The following is a 14,515-nucleotide window of genomic DNA, read 5'->3' as shown; positions in this document are numbered from 1 at the left end:
TATATACATTTTAAACTTACTGGATATCTTCAACTAGCATGTCCAGAGGATAATCTTTTTTCTTTGCTTGCATCTCATTCCAGTAATCATTAAGCTTCTCGCCAAGTGCATGGATTGTAAGCCTAACAAACAAATACAAAGCTATTTCTCATGAAACAAGCACTTATCAACTGCCACAGAAAGAAGTGCTAATGCAAATCAGCAAATCTCTTATTTGAGATGAACATGCTAGAAATGTACTATGCTTGTTGATATTTAAATTAATAAATTCTGTATTTCCAGTTTTGCTTTCAGAAAAATAATTCAAAAACACATTAAAATGTAATGTATTTTAAGTATTAGAATTCCAGGTTTTCTACAAGCCTCTACACTAGTGATACAAATTAAGGCGATCAAGAGCCCCACCAATGGGGAGGGGGAATCCACTCACAGGAACACCATACCAGCAGATTTGCCCTCCCTGACGCACTTACCCTGGCGGATGGCCAATTCCACTAGTGTGAAGCCACCATGGCCTTCCTGGCACTGGAGCATGATGCTACACCAGCATTCCTGCTGCCAGTGTAGCAGGGGTACAGCCAGGAAAGGAGCTGACTTTAGTCAGGCCCTTCCTGCCTTTGTCAGCATTATGCTGGCGGCCCGGACTTGAACTTAAGCCACCCATTTGGGTGGTGTAAGTCTGTTGAGGCCCACAGAGGCTTCTCAGCGGCGGGAAGGTTTTTTGTTTTTTCAAGCCTTCCCATGCTCCCAGGAAGACTCTTCAGGGGTGGCAACTGGGCACTCTTGCTCTTGGATGGAGCTGCAAGTCATACAAGTAATTTTTTAAGTGTTTCAAATTATAAAAAAAGGAAAAAAAATCTGTATCTGCATGAATACCAAGGAACAAAAAAAGTATTTCACTGAAAGTCAGCAGGAGTGATCTACAGACAGCTGATGTGAACTATGGAGATCACTGGAACTAGACCAAGCAGAAGGCTAGACCCAAAGCAGAAGGGATGCTTGACTAATGGAATATTTATTTATTTTTCTTTTAAAAATTCCAGTTAAGTAACTGAATTTGTGAGAAGGGAAGAAGTTTCATATATACATAATCTTCTACAATTAGCTAAGCACATTATCTTGCACTGAAATCCGTGAGATATATATTTATACAATATACCCACAAACAAGGTGAATTTTTTGTTAAAACAGTGAAAATGCAGCTGAGCATTCCATACCTGTCAATTCAACTGTTTCTTCAATAAAAGTATGGATATCTATGAATATTTTATAGTGATGCTGCATGCCCATAATGTAAGCTGTTTTTCTGGAAAGACTTTGAAATGGGTTTGGGTAAGGCCAAAGCCCACCCACATTCCGAAACTGCTTGCTTGCAAGAGGCCAGATTATACCTATTGCCACCAATAGCTACCCAGCCAACTGAATGCAGTGAAGAAGAGGAAGATCAGTTGATGACAATTACTGCATAGAATATGTTCTCCCCCATCCCTTGTTTAATTACAAAAACTGTTTTTCTTTTCAGGAGAATATATTTTAGTCTGTAGCAGAAGAATAAAATCTGATCCTAGTAACTCCTTAAAGACCAACAAAGTTTTCCAGGGCATAAGCTTTAATGAGTAAAAGTTCTGAGTTAAAGCAACTGCAGAGAATGGGTTAGCGATAGCCAATAAGTGAGCTTTGGCTCATCAAAGCTTATACTCTGGAACAGAGTTGTAGCTACCAGGGGGCCGGGGTGCGCGTGTTGCACCGGACGCGCATGGAGGAGCAAAAAAATGCCGGTTTGTGGTTTTTTGTATTTTTAGTGTTTTTTCAGTTTTTGACCTGCAGGGGGTGCAGTTTTTAGGCTAGCAGCACCACAATTTCAGGGATTTTTGGGGAGACTCTCCTGATGATACCACCCAGGATTGGTGAAGTTTGATTCAGGGGGGTCCAAAGTTATGGACTCCCAAAGGGGGTGCCCCATCCCCCATTGTTTCTAATGGGACCTAATAGGAGAAGGGGACTACACCTTTGAGGGTCCATAACTTTGGACCCCCTGAACCAAACTTCACCAAACCTGTGTGGTATCATCATCACCCTTTGCGAGTCCATCATCAGGAGAGTCTCCCAAAAATCCCTGAAATTGTGGTGCTGCTAGCCTAAAAACTGCACCCCTGACAGCAGGCACCCCCTCCCCAAATTTACCCAGATTCTCCTTTTAAATCCACCCCCTTTGACATGGATTTAAAGGGAGAATATGAGGTCTCCAGTTTAAATGTTGAAAGTGCTGCTGTTTCATGGTGGGGGATAATCCACCCCAAAACAGTATTACTTTCAATGTTATTTTAACTGGGGACCCCAGATTCTCCCTTTAAGGTGGATTTAAAAGGTGAATCTGGGCTCCCTAGTTTAAACACCACTGAAAGTGATGCTATTTGGGGGAAGATTCCAGCATCACAGTGGCTGCCCACTGGGGGGGACCTCAAATTTTGTACCGGGCTCCATTTCCCCTAGCTACGCCTCTGCCATGGTCTTTCATGTCCTATTGGACTTGAATTTTGTTTTATCCTTGGCAAGTATTTGAAGCATCTCACTTTCAATTTTTTTTCAGAAAAACAATCTTCCAAATAGAAACTTTTACACACATACACTAATTAAAACATGCCTGCTGGATATGTTTTGCTATATATACAGAAGAAATAAACATTTACCTGTATTCATGTGTATAATCAAAATCCTGTTTATTATGTGTTGGCTTTAGGAAGTTGCATTCTATAATCCCAACTACACCTACACCCGTATTATTTGCCTGCCAAAAAAGAGCACACATTAGAACAAAAGTATGTTTTTGATTCTCTTGGAAACGATTTTTCACCTTTTTTATTTATAAGGATGACTACCCATTTTACTTTAGTAGTGCACATCAAGTTACCATTAATACCATTTCCATCCCTCAGTAAGATGGTGTCAAGCAAGCCAACAGAAAAGACATGGGCAAATTCTTAGCTTCAGAAGGGACAGACAGGTCAGTGAAAACTGAGCCTTTTACACTTCATGTCAAGCATCTATGTTAAAAAATTCTATTGATTCTAGCTGGAATAAGAATGGCACTGTCTATTTTAACACCACATAGCTAAAGAGGATGGCAATCATCCTTAAAGGAGAAAAAGTGGCTAGAAAGATAAGAATAAGAAATGGGGAGATAAAAAGCAATTCTGGACAGCGAAAAAGGCATGCTGCATATTATATGCTTTGTAAACTGGGAAAAACAGGAGGGAAAGCTCAGGTTGTTGTTTGAATGGTATGCTCTTGCCCTTCCTAAGACACTGACTGAACTGTTGAGATAATGCAAAATTCTTAATTGGTAACAGAATTTTCAAAAATTCTGGGTCCTATTTTAAAACAAGGCAAATTTTTAAAAAGTGACTTCTCAAGGGAAAAACTGGATTTAATCAACGGGCCATTGAACATGATGGCTCAGACAGAAGGTGAGCTACAGACTCATTTGTCTTCCTCCCATGCTTCTCTAGCTTGGATTTACTTTCAGCCTGCCATAATATTCAGTGATTTATGCTAAATCTGAATTAGAAAAACCACGGTTTGCACTTGACCTATAGGTGGTGATGGTGGTTTCCAATTTTGATTTGGAAGGCCAGAATGAAGCAATATTTGCTTATTTGGACATCATAGTGTCTACCTAGCACCGTTTTATCTCACATTTTCCCCAGATGAAATAGAACTGTGAACTAAAATGAAGCTACCTGCGAGGAAAAAAGTTTGGAAAATCATCTGAAGACTGCTTTGCTCCATATACGAACGTGGAAAATATATTTCAGATTTTATACTATGCTGTTGTTAAATTCAATACTAGTGTTGTGCCAGCAGGATACAACTCTTTCATGAAAAAACTAAGTTCACATAGTCGATTTTGCTGCCTTTCCTACCTCCTACCAGCTGCTACCCTGCAATATCTGGGACCCCCAGAATACCATGCATGTAGCAAGGAAGGGGAACTAATGGAAATCTTGCCTTTGTGAAACAGTGTTTGATAGGAAAGTGAATTTCTGCTGATGTCCTTTTCCTGACATTCCCCCTCCCCCACAACCATTTCGCTCTTAAGGGGAATTGAACCCCCATGAGCAATTCTTCAGTGGGGAGGAGGCACAGGTGGTTACTTTGGTAAGGGACCAGGGAGATGGACATACTACTAGTCTGTAGCAAAGTAGTGACAAAAATCCCTTCCATGTACTTATTCTATTTGCAAAAAGGGTTGGATCTGACCTAAAGATTTTACATCCAAAATACGCAAGTGCCACTATCAATCATATTTTAATGAATATTCATGAAGGTACAGTTGTAGCATTATTCTCACCTTTAGCTGATAACCAACTCTTTCATAAGCTTTAATTAGTCTGTTTCTATGGTACATCATCATTCCATAATGATCTTTATTTCGGCAATTGAATCCAAAGGTAATTCTCACAGTCTTGGGCTGTTTGTGGTTGTTACGGAAAATATTTACAATCCCCCTTCACATGGAACATTCATTTTCTCTACCCTTTCTAAACATTCCCATTAACTTCTATGTTTTCCACAGAGTTATAGTTAAAATAAAAGAGGTCCAACCTGTTGTATTTGAAAAATGGGCTACAATTTTTTGAGGAAAAACCATTATAATTAGATAGCACCAAGAAATTTCAATGGCAAGAAACTGGAGACTACACATAGTACATATATGACTTTTTATAGAATTACTAAACATAAGGGTGCATTCTGACTTGATGGGAACATGTGAATCTTATTTGGCTTTCAAAATCAATTTCTGGCAATGTCTCCTACTGTCGTACACTAACTTTGCACAACTAGGAAGATGTGCATGTGTGTCTGAGTAGCTCAAATAAACTTCCAATCTTAATACCAGATTAACAAAAGAATTAAGAGGATAAAAAAATGCTTGCAAAACATCATCCAATCCTAAACCTCTGGTCCCATTAATGTCATTTAGATTGGCAGCCATTAAACAAAACAATTTTTGTTCAATTACCAAGGATGGACAAAGTTTTTCACTTTCTCAAATTCTAACCACTGGCCATAACCAGTTTTCAAATCAAATCTTCTATCATTCAGATACCTATCCGCTTGTAGCAAAGTTCTCCTTACAAATTAATTTCTAAATGGTTAGTACATAAGAAGGCTGGAGGCCTTCAGATTCTGCATACATCGGTTTTCAGTTTTAGCCAGGGGCAATGATCCTTGTGTTTTGTATAAGAGAAGCTCAGAGTCAAATTAAAGGGCTAAACAGCATTGCCACTGCTAAAAAAGCAACAGTAATACCAGTGGTGGGTCTTTCTGAGCACGTACAATGCAGAAATTCACCCCAATTTTGTCAGCCTCCCAAACAATTAGAAGCTTAAGTGATGCATATTTACAAAATTGGTAAATGAGACAAAGAATGGCAAGTTCTGTTGCCAAGAAGGGTGCTTCAAATCTTGCACTGGTGGTAAGTATGGGTTGACAACCAAAGATAGGAGACAAAACACTTGCACAATATTTAGTCATATCTCCTTATTGAACTCCACGATAGTAAAGGATACAGCCAAAAATTTGGGCCTATAAACATCCCGTTCGATATAGGCAAGGCTTTTGGAAACCAACTGTGTTTGCACTTTTTGTCCTCTTATAATAATCTGCATTCTTGGCTTCAAATACAAAATACTGCAATAAGCCTGAAAAACAAATTAATTTTTTTCTTCCATAGTTCACAAGCTAAATCTAAACAGAAAGTCTAAACAATACAGTAAGTCACTGGACACAACTAGGCATTATGGTTCACTGGACACAACTAGGCATTATGGTTTCCCTGGGTTGGACCAGGTGATCCACCACTGTTTTAGTGCCTAACAGGAGAAATTCCAAAATGCTGCAAGTAAAATGAACACTAAACAGGAAATCACAACTTGCATGACAATTTACATGCATAAAATTACCCAAAAAGATTAAATAACAAGAAAGATCAATAATTCACATATGTACTGGAGCATTAACAGTGCAGTTAATACTTTACAAAAAGTGATTGTACACACCCGTAATGAATAGTCACTTTCAGGAGTAATCTGGTCTTGTCTCTCTTGCTTTTTATAACCTCTTTTTCCTATTACTTCATCTAAATCTGCAGGAATTCTAATATCGTATTTATCTGAATCAAAATCAAATTCTGTTTGTTCGTTTTTCTCTCTGCGGAAGAAAATTAAGATAAACTTAATAAGAATTATTGGCACATAAATGCAGTATTGGGTGGTCCTGTTAAGTATCTTTGGTCTTAGGAGCATGCTATAATGTCAGGAATGGCACCTGGGTGATTGAGACACATTCCGAACCCCGGATGAAGGCCATATAAAATGGAGACGTGATTATATCCAGTTGATTGAGATGCATCCCTGTCAGGGTAACTGCTTTCAGATATATGTATTCTGCCTGCTAAATGTAACCGCTGTGTTAATAGAACATTCTTTCTTTGTGCGATTTCACACACTTGGTAGACAATTAGGCTTGTCCCTGACACCCCTGCACTCCTGTGGGAAGAGAGATGTTTCTGTTGCTCTGCAGGGGCAGGAGGCCAGGTGGCTTTATCTCTTACTGTCACTGACCTCGGGGCACGTTTAGGCTCCGATGTAACTCCTTCTCACATTCTTTGGAAAAACGGGAGGGGAGGATCGTTTGGGATAAAGAGGAGTGCAAAAGCCAGGTCTGGCAGAACCGGCTTCTTGCAAGCCGGGTGCTACGTCACCTTTTCAATAAACACTACTGATCAAGGATCAAGATCTAACACATGACCAACATGTAATGAAACTTTTCTCTACAAAAATATAAATCTTCCATTTGAAAGCTTAACCAAATACATTGGTTGCTTTCAGAATTCACCAGATGATGGACACAGACAATGCTGTATTATTGAGAACTGGCTAGACAATGAACAACCACCACTTACATTCATTCCGCACAGTATATTTATAGTGAGTTGCAACAGTTATACATTAATTCATTTTCCATTTACTGATCCTGGTGTGCAAAGTTATTTCACCACCACTGGAATCGTGGAGGTGTAACATATGTAACATAATTTTTATGTAACATAATATTCATTCTCATATGCTACTTCCACTGGCAATATCCTACCACTGCTGTAGCAATCATATGAATACAGGAACAGAGAGAATGTGGCTAAATCATTCATTTGAATAAAAATACAACAGGGGTGCTGTGTGGTTTCCGGGTTGTATGGCCATGTTCTAGCAGCATTCTCTCCTGACATTTTGCCTGCATTTGTGGCTGGCATCTTTGAAGACCACACAGCACCCCAGTGATTCCGGCCGTGAAAGCCTTTGACAAAAATACAACAGTTTCTCATCCAAGTGGGTGGAAGGACTCATCCTTACTGTCCTAAAAGCATCAGCTTTTCTCATGGCAAAGTGATTTCCATTAGTTGAAAGAAGGGAGAAAGTCAAAGGTTACCTGAATCATTTCTGCGAATTCAGCTACGCAAAAAAATTGCGATCTTTTGTTGCACTAGACTAGAGTATCTTATACTACCTTACATTTTCCACCACCAACATCACAGTTTGCTTAAGCTCTTACTGGTCTTATCTGCCCCAGTACACTCTATTTTCCTTTAATAATTTGTTTCTCTTAAGTGCACTTGAATTTTCTTTGAACTTACTCTAGATTACTGGTTTAAAGTACAGGACCCACACTATAATACAGTGGCATGTGCATAACTACATAGTTATGAAAAATTTAAAGATAACATTAAGTTTTCAAAAAAGAACAGGTGACTATTTCTACCAAATTCTCTTTCTACTGTAGACCCTCACGTTGCCCCCTGTGCTGTTCGTAACATATTTTAAAAGATTTAAGGGTGTTTCTTTCTCATGAATTAATGTTTTACTTTGAGTAAATGCAGTAAAAATAAAGTTATAGCAAACAACAAACAGAATCATGAAACCCGCAGCACAGATAGTTACATCTCCAGCATACAAATTCAGGTTTGGATCCCACTTTATTTCTGTCATAGTAAAGCCATAATGAGATTATTTTTACTTCTGCTTTCCTCTGGAAACATTCACTTATGAACATTTCCCAGTGTGGTGATTTTTCACTTTCAGTATTTTTTCACCTATGGAGCCTGCTTGTTATTTTATGTAAACAGAAAAGGACTAAAACGTTTAGATTATTTACAGAGGTTATGAAATTCACAGGTATTAAACATGTATTACTAGCATCAGAATTAAACAATGACATTTTTCTCACCTTCGAAGGTTCCAAATGATGATTCTGGTCCCTTTTTTCCCTATGATGGCATCAAGCTCTGCAAGTAGCTCCTTTTCATTAGAAAACAAGGAGTGCTCCAGGATAGCTTTCAAGCTGGCTGCTGACTCCTCTGGATTCATTATTTGCCGTACATTACGTTAAGAATATACTTCGTTTTTTTCATTTGGCCGTAGCCTTCCACCAGAACCCTTTCTAAGCAAGGGTGGAAACCACTTATGTCATTTAAAAAACTTCCCTCTTGCAACTCTAATCAAAATGACGTCTAGTCATCTTTATGGTAAGGTATAGTGTGCTGTCATTCTACACTGTCCTTCCCCTGCATGGCAACTCTGGTCTTCTTGGTGGATTCCCATTCAACTACTAACTGTGGCTGACTCTGCATACCAAGCTCTGACCAGACCAGGTAAGGTTGGGCTATCAGGGCTGCTTTTCAGGCTTTGGCCATGTCACAACATTAGCATTACTATGCTTCTGAATCCATTTGGAAAATGAGAGAGTAGATAATGCTTCACTCAAGTCAAAACCAGTTCCTCCAGCCCAACCTAGCTCTCCAAGAGGCGAATGTCACCAAAAGGCAATGTCACCAAAGTTATGATTCCATCATAACACATACAGTTAAAGGCAACAAATGTGCTAATTTTGCATTTCTTATTCTGCTTTGTAAACTCTTGTCCTAACCCAAAGCACGCCATGTCTGCCTTTTGCAGCGCTTTAGCTATCCATCATCAGAAGCAGAAATTAAGACAACAGAAGGAACAGAAGTGTATATATGAATGCATGTGGTTTTCTTTTGGGCAGACAGAGTTGATAAATAATTAACCAAAGTACAGGAGTACACATCATCCCTTGCAATTAGTACAAGGCACAAATACTTATTTTGGCAAACCAAACAAGAGTCATCTCTTGATTCAGAAAGTATTAATTTAAAAGGTCACAAGCAGCAGATTCCATAGTACAGTTGGGCAGGCAAATGCAGCAGCTTGATATAGAAATTAAAATGCTGGGCTAGGATCTGGGAGAGCCACATTTGAATCCCCATTCCATGAAAGCTCGTGGGGTAACCTGAGGAACATCACACTCACTTTTTCTTATCCTAACCTACATCACAGGGTTGTGAGGTTCAATGGAGGGCAGAGGGGAAAACAGTAAGCTGATTTCGACCTCTACTAAAGAGAAATTAAGGATAAAAATAAACCATTCTTTAGTTAGCCACATCTGGGTCTGGTCAGTCCTTGAATTGCTGCCAGACCTCCTTTGGGCTCTACACCCAAAAGGTATACATACAATTAGCAATGAATAAACTAACCTCCAAATTCTGAAGCATATTGATGTCATTTTGCTTGGAAAAAAGTCACTAAAAGGATATGTTTCTTATTGAATGATATTATGGGAACAATCACATGCTCTGCTTTTTTAACTTCCAAGAAGGTCTGTGACAACATGCCCACGCTCATGTTATCTTCATTTTTGGTGAACACAATTGCATCTTTCCCAAGACGCATTGATCCCGATTTAAATCCATTTCCATACAATCCAACTGGGACATGGCCGTTCATCGTAACTTTGTCACTAAAGCCGAAGCTGGAATACAAGGGTTTGCAAAGATTAAATAAAAGAGGGAAAATGGCTTTACAGGGGGCTGCTTTAACAAAAACACAATATAATGCTTAATATTAAGAGTTAAACATCTGGTTTTAGAAACAGAATCTATAACTAAGTTTAATATGCTGGTTGCCCAGCAGGCCTACACTCCAAGAGAGTGATCCTCTTTTAGCTTTAAACACTAAGCAATTATATCACTTGTTAATTGGCTTGGGGAAAAATATCACACAAGAAGCACCCTGTCACATAAATTATATCCCCTAGGGCACTTTACTAGTGCTTTAGATGCTTGTTTTGTTAGGAATATCAGGCTGACCTCCCCCTTCGATTTAAAAAAAACCCTTATCTTAATATACTTCCCTGATTCTTATGGAAACAACACTTAAAGGGCCTCAGCATAGTAGTTTTAAGAAATCGATATATAGGTTTTCAAACTGTAAAATTATTGGTCACTGAACAGAATAGAATAGAATAGAATAGAATAGAATAGAATAGAATAGAATAGAATCTTTATTGGCCAAGTGTGATTGGAGACACAAGGAATTTGTCTCCGGTGCATATGCTCTCAGTGTACATAAAAGAAAAATACATTTGTCAAGAATCATAAGGTACAGCACTTAATCAAAAGACACAGAACTGTTCTCCAACAGCAGGGATACTGAGAGCAGAGGACTCTAGGGGTGGGGTGGGGGGGACAACATTTGGGGGCCCAAATGAAACCAGCATCACATTATAGTCGTGGAACACATTTACAGTTTTTAAAACTTATGGTGTAGTTCTGAACTGCAAATACTAGGGGTGACTGGAAGGCAGAGCATAGTAAATAGTAGTTACAGCTTCCTGCTTAAGGTGCTTTTTACTACAATGAGACAAAGGCCTCCATGCTCTGTTATACTCATCGTCCAAACCAGCACTGGAGTGAGGCAAGATTAGTTAGCACAGCTCATGGCTGCCGCCTCCTAGCAGTCTGCTTCCCTTTTCATTTCCTCCCAACAAGTGCCACAATTTTGTCTGCTTGGCCAGATTGCTGCCATTAGTGTTGTAGAAAGATAAAATAACCTTTCCTCTTTTCTTAATTTCCCTTGCTCTTTTACATACTTTGCTTCATTTTTCTCTCTTTCTTCATGATATGCCTTCATTTCTCCTTTCCTGTTCTAATTCCAACCTCAGTTCTAGTCCTCATTCCTCATCCCTATCCTGGTTGGCAACTTAAAATATTTAATACTAGTATAGCAGCAAAACCTTGTTAATATTATGAATCTGGGGTGGAGGTGGTTAATATTTCCCCATGATCTAGCAAAGTAATAAGATTTTTCCTTCTCCCTTTACATGCATGGTAATGGAACGTTAATCTAACTTACTGGTTACATGTGTGGAACAGAAATTAGAACTCCTTCTCCCCTCTCCCCAATTAGATTTAATTATATCTGAAACACTGTTCAGACGGGAGCGGTTGTTGTAGCATTGGTCAGACATCTACTATCCCTCTGTAAAGGCCACTTTGCTGCTGTAGATATTAAGCTTCATGTTATATGACAAACACAATATTTTTGGAAAATATGCCAGTAAAATAAATCACAATAATCCCAGTAACTTCTTAGTCAGCACCATAACATAATAAATTTGTCCCTACTTTTGTGCTAGCTAAAGGTACAGGGGTAAATTTAAATTGATTTCTTACTGATTTATTTATTAAAGTGATGTGACATTTTTACATCATCAGATACAAGTAGTGTGTCCTATATTGATATAAACACAAATGTATGTACAAATATAAAATTACAAAAATTGGGCACATAGTTTGAATCAGGGTCATATGGGGGACATGTGGAATCTTTGTCTGGGGGTCCATGGTGTCTCTTGACAGGTCTGCCCAACAGTAGATTCTATTCCTGGCTGGTTCAATTATGGGTACATGTTGCTCCACTTGTCACATACGGAGCAGTTCACATAAACAAGTTCTTCAGGATGAAAAACATTCTGCTCACCCAATCGGCTCCTTGGTTTCAGCCCACTGTGTTTACTAAGTCTTTCTGCAAAATATTTTATATCTTCAAAAACTGCTGATAATTGTTATTGCATTAATTCTCAACTTTGATGACTAACATTAGGTTTGGCTGGCTAAATGGAGAAAAACACTGACATAAACCAAAAAACCCTTACCTCAACATCTTATGTAGCTTGTCCGCATTCATACCATTTCCATTGTCCATGAATGTCAAGCAAGTACAATTATTTATAACTGTTTTGTCAATCCACATCTGTTTTGCATTGACATCTGGATCATAAGCATTATCTAAAAATAATAAGTAGTACAAACGTTTATTTAAGCTTGTTTGAATCTCTGATCTTGCCTTAACTAGTCAGCATCTTTCTGGTCACACTTAACTCACAACTGATACACTTTTTTTTTAATGATGTAGACCTTTCAGTATTTATGCTCTTTGAACTTTTCCCCTTAACTTTTCTAGAAGGAAAATGGAGGGGATGGGGGAATAGCGATGTTATGTTCCTCTAGGGTTTACTGGAAACTCTATGGTAAAACAATACAGTCTCAAACAATTCCTTAACAAGTATGATGTCACCTCTATGTTTTCCTGGATGTGATGTCACACCATCATTAACAGCTTAAAAAATTATTCCTCCTGCTTGCCATGGATTGGTGGCTTGCAGCATGAAATCTTCACTTTTTTCTACATTTAAATAATGTAAGTGAAGCACATGTAAAAATCTAAAGACAATGTAGCAAGTATATTGTTCCAATAAAAATAGTTTCCACATCAACAGGAGCTTGTACTAATTTTCTAAAATTGAGTCAAACAAACATGCCAGGTCATATCTTGCTCTGTTTAGGGAACTGGATAATTTTCTGGAATTTTACCAATTTTAATTTTTCTGGAAAACTCACATCACTAATCCAAAGTACCATGAGCAGACTGAAGGAAATGGAATGGAACTTTCCTGCCTCTCCTGATTAAAGCTCCTGAAACTCTGCTCATGGGGGTCAGATATCTCTTCAGATAAGCAGAGATTGGGGGACAGAGCGAGAGAAGAAAGCAGCAAAAAATCACTCTCCCCAACCAACAGAAATATTGGTTGTGGTGGGTTTTCCGGGCTGTGTGGCCATGGTCTGGCAGATCTCGTCCCCAACGTTTCGCCTGCATCTGTGGCTGGCATCTTCAGAGGTGTATCACAGAGGGAAATCTGTTACACACTGTGTCCAGACTTCCCTCGGTGATACACCTGAGTATGCCAGCCATAGATGCAGGCAAAACGTTAGGAACAAGATCCACCAGACCACAGCCACACAGCCCAGAAAACCCACCAGAGCCAGTTGAATCCAGCCATGAAAGCCCTCGTTCCAACATTTCGCCTGCATCTGTGGCTGGCATCTTCAGAGGTGTATCAGAGAGAAGTCTGTTACAAACTGCATCTAAATATTCCCTTCTCACTAGACAGTGTGTAACAGACTTCTCTCTGTGATACACCTCTGAAGATGCCAGCTACAGATGCAGGCGAAACATTAGGAACAAGATCTGGCAACACAGCCCAGAAAACCCACCACAACCAGTTGAATCTGGACGTGAAAGCCTTCGACAATACAACAGAAATACCGTTCCACGGGTTAAGTGGAAGCATACTTCGAATCCACCCCAACAGTTTTATTATTTTTAAGTAAACTAGGAGTGTGCTCATAAGCCAATACAACCTTAAATCAAACATGGGATACTTAATGGGTAAAATTATGCGACCCCATTATAGCAGGGACTACATACATGATTCACACATGAAGCAAGAGTTTCTGGAATTCAGTGAGTAAAACACTGCTCACGTACCTATAAGTTCAGCCACAGCACTGAAAGGCCACGTGTGACTTGTAGAGTTTGTATGCAGAAATTTTGGACACAACTGAAATAAAAGAAAATTTAATATTAGATCAAAACTATTGTGCTTCCAGCTCAACACGGAATAAAAATTGTTGTGATGCTCACAGAGTTTTACTTGGCCGGGATTGGGTGGAACACACACACATGCATATAATAAAATAAATTAAATAAATACTCCAAGTTGGTAATCAGAAACATATTTTTATTACCTGGATCTGCAAGTTTCAATTAAAAATTATTTAAGAATAGAAAGTCTTGTCACAATTGCCTAATACACCATATGTATTTTTGGTTGATTAGTTTACATATATACAATACAAAATTGGGGGATTCAAATTTTTCCATGGAGAAAGTAGGACAAAGAGAACATTTGTGCTCCTTTACCCTTAGCTCCTTTCTCCATTCCTGCTGCCCCTACACTTCATTTAGGGAAGTCTGGTAGGGATTGGAATGTTCTAGCTCTTTCCATGCTTCAGAACCAGGAAATCAATCCTGCCCAACCTTTTACAGAGGAAGGAGTGATGGGCCTTCCTGAAAAAGGAACAGAATGGTTTGAAAAATGCACTTCCTCAGTGTTATTAAACAGCCCCCCCCCCACAAAGAGGCAGTCCACCTCAGCTGTTAGATGCAACTGGGATAGAAAGCCTGCCTGTTGTTATAACTAACCCTTGCCTTTCTTATGATAGCAGGAAGATACTGCAGGAGAGGCAGTTGTCAAG

The 14,515-nt window shown here is 39.0% G+C and overlaps 1 protein-coding gene across 1 annotated transcript in view; it reads right to left on the bottom strand.

Moving 5' to 3' along the window:
• Positions 1-14,515, bottom strand: part of MORC3 (MORC family CW-type zinc finger 3) — a 36,998-nt gene that overhangs the window by 12,054 nt on the left and 10,429 nt on the right. The window contains exons 2-10 of the mRNA XM_048495473.1: positions 13,746-13,818; positions 12,073-12,205; positions 9,674-9,888; positions 8,287-8,434; positions 6,063-6,213; positions 5,574-5,705; positions 4,352-4,471; positions 2,691-2,788; positions 21-122 (exon numbers count right to left, since the gene is read on the bottom strand). Of these exons, the coding sequence (XP_048351430.1) occupies positions 21-122; positions 2,691-2,788; positions 4,352-4,471; positions 5,574-5,705; positions 6,063-6,213; positions 8,287-8,434; positions 9,674-9,888; positions 12,073-12,205; positions 13,746-13,818 (1,172 nt within the window). The remainder of the gene's footprint in view (positions 1-20; positions 123-2,690; positions 2,789-4,351; positions 4,472-5,573; positions 5,706-6,062; positions 6,214-8,286; positions 8,435-9,673; positions 9,889-12,072; positions 12,206-13,745; positions 13,819-14,515) is intronic.

The sequence above is a fragment of the Sphaerodactylus townsendi genome, linkage group LG04 (assembly GCF_021028975.2).
Source record: "Sphaerodactylus townsendi isolate TG3544 linkage group LG04, MPM_Stown_v2.3, whole genome shotgun sequence".
NCBI classification, from domain to species: domain Eukaryota; kingdom Metazoa; phylum Chordata; class Lepidosauria; order Squamata; family Sphaerodactylidae; genus Sphaerodactylus; species Sphaerodactylus townsendi.
This window is presented reverse-complemented; position numbering and strand designations above follow the sequence as displayed.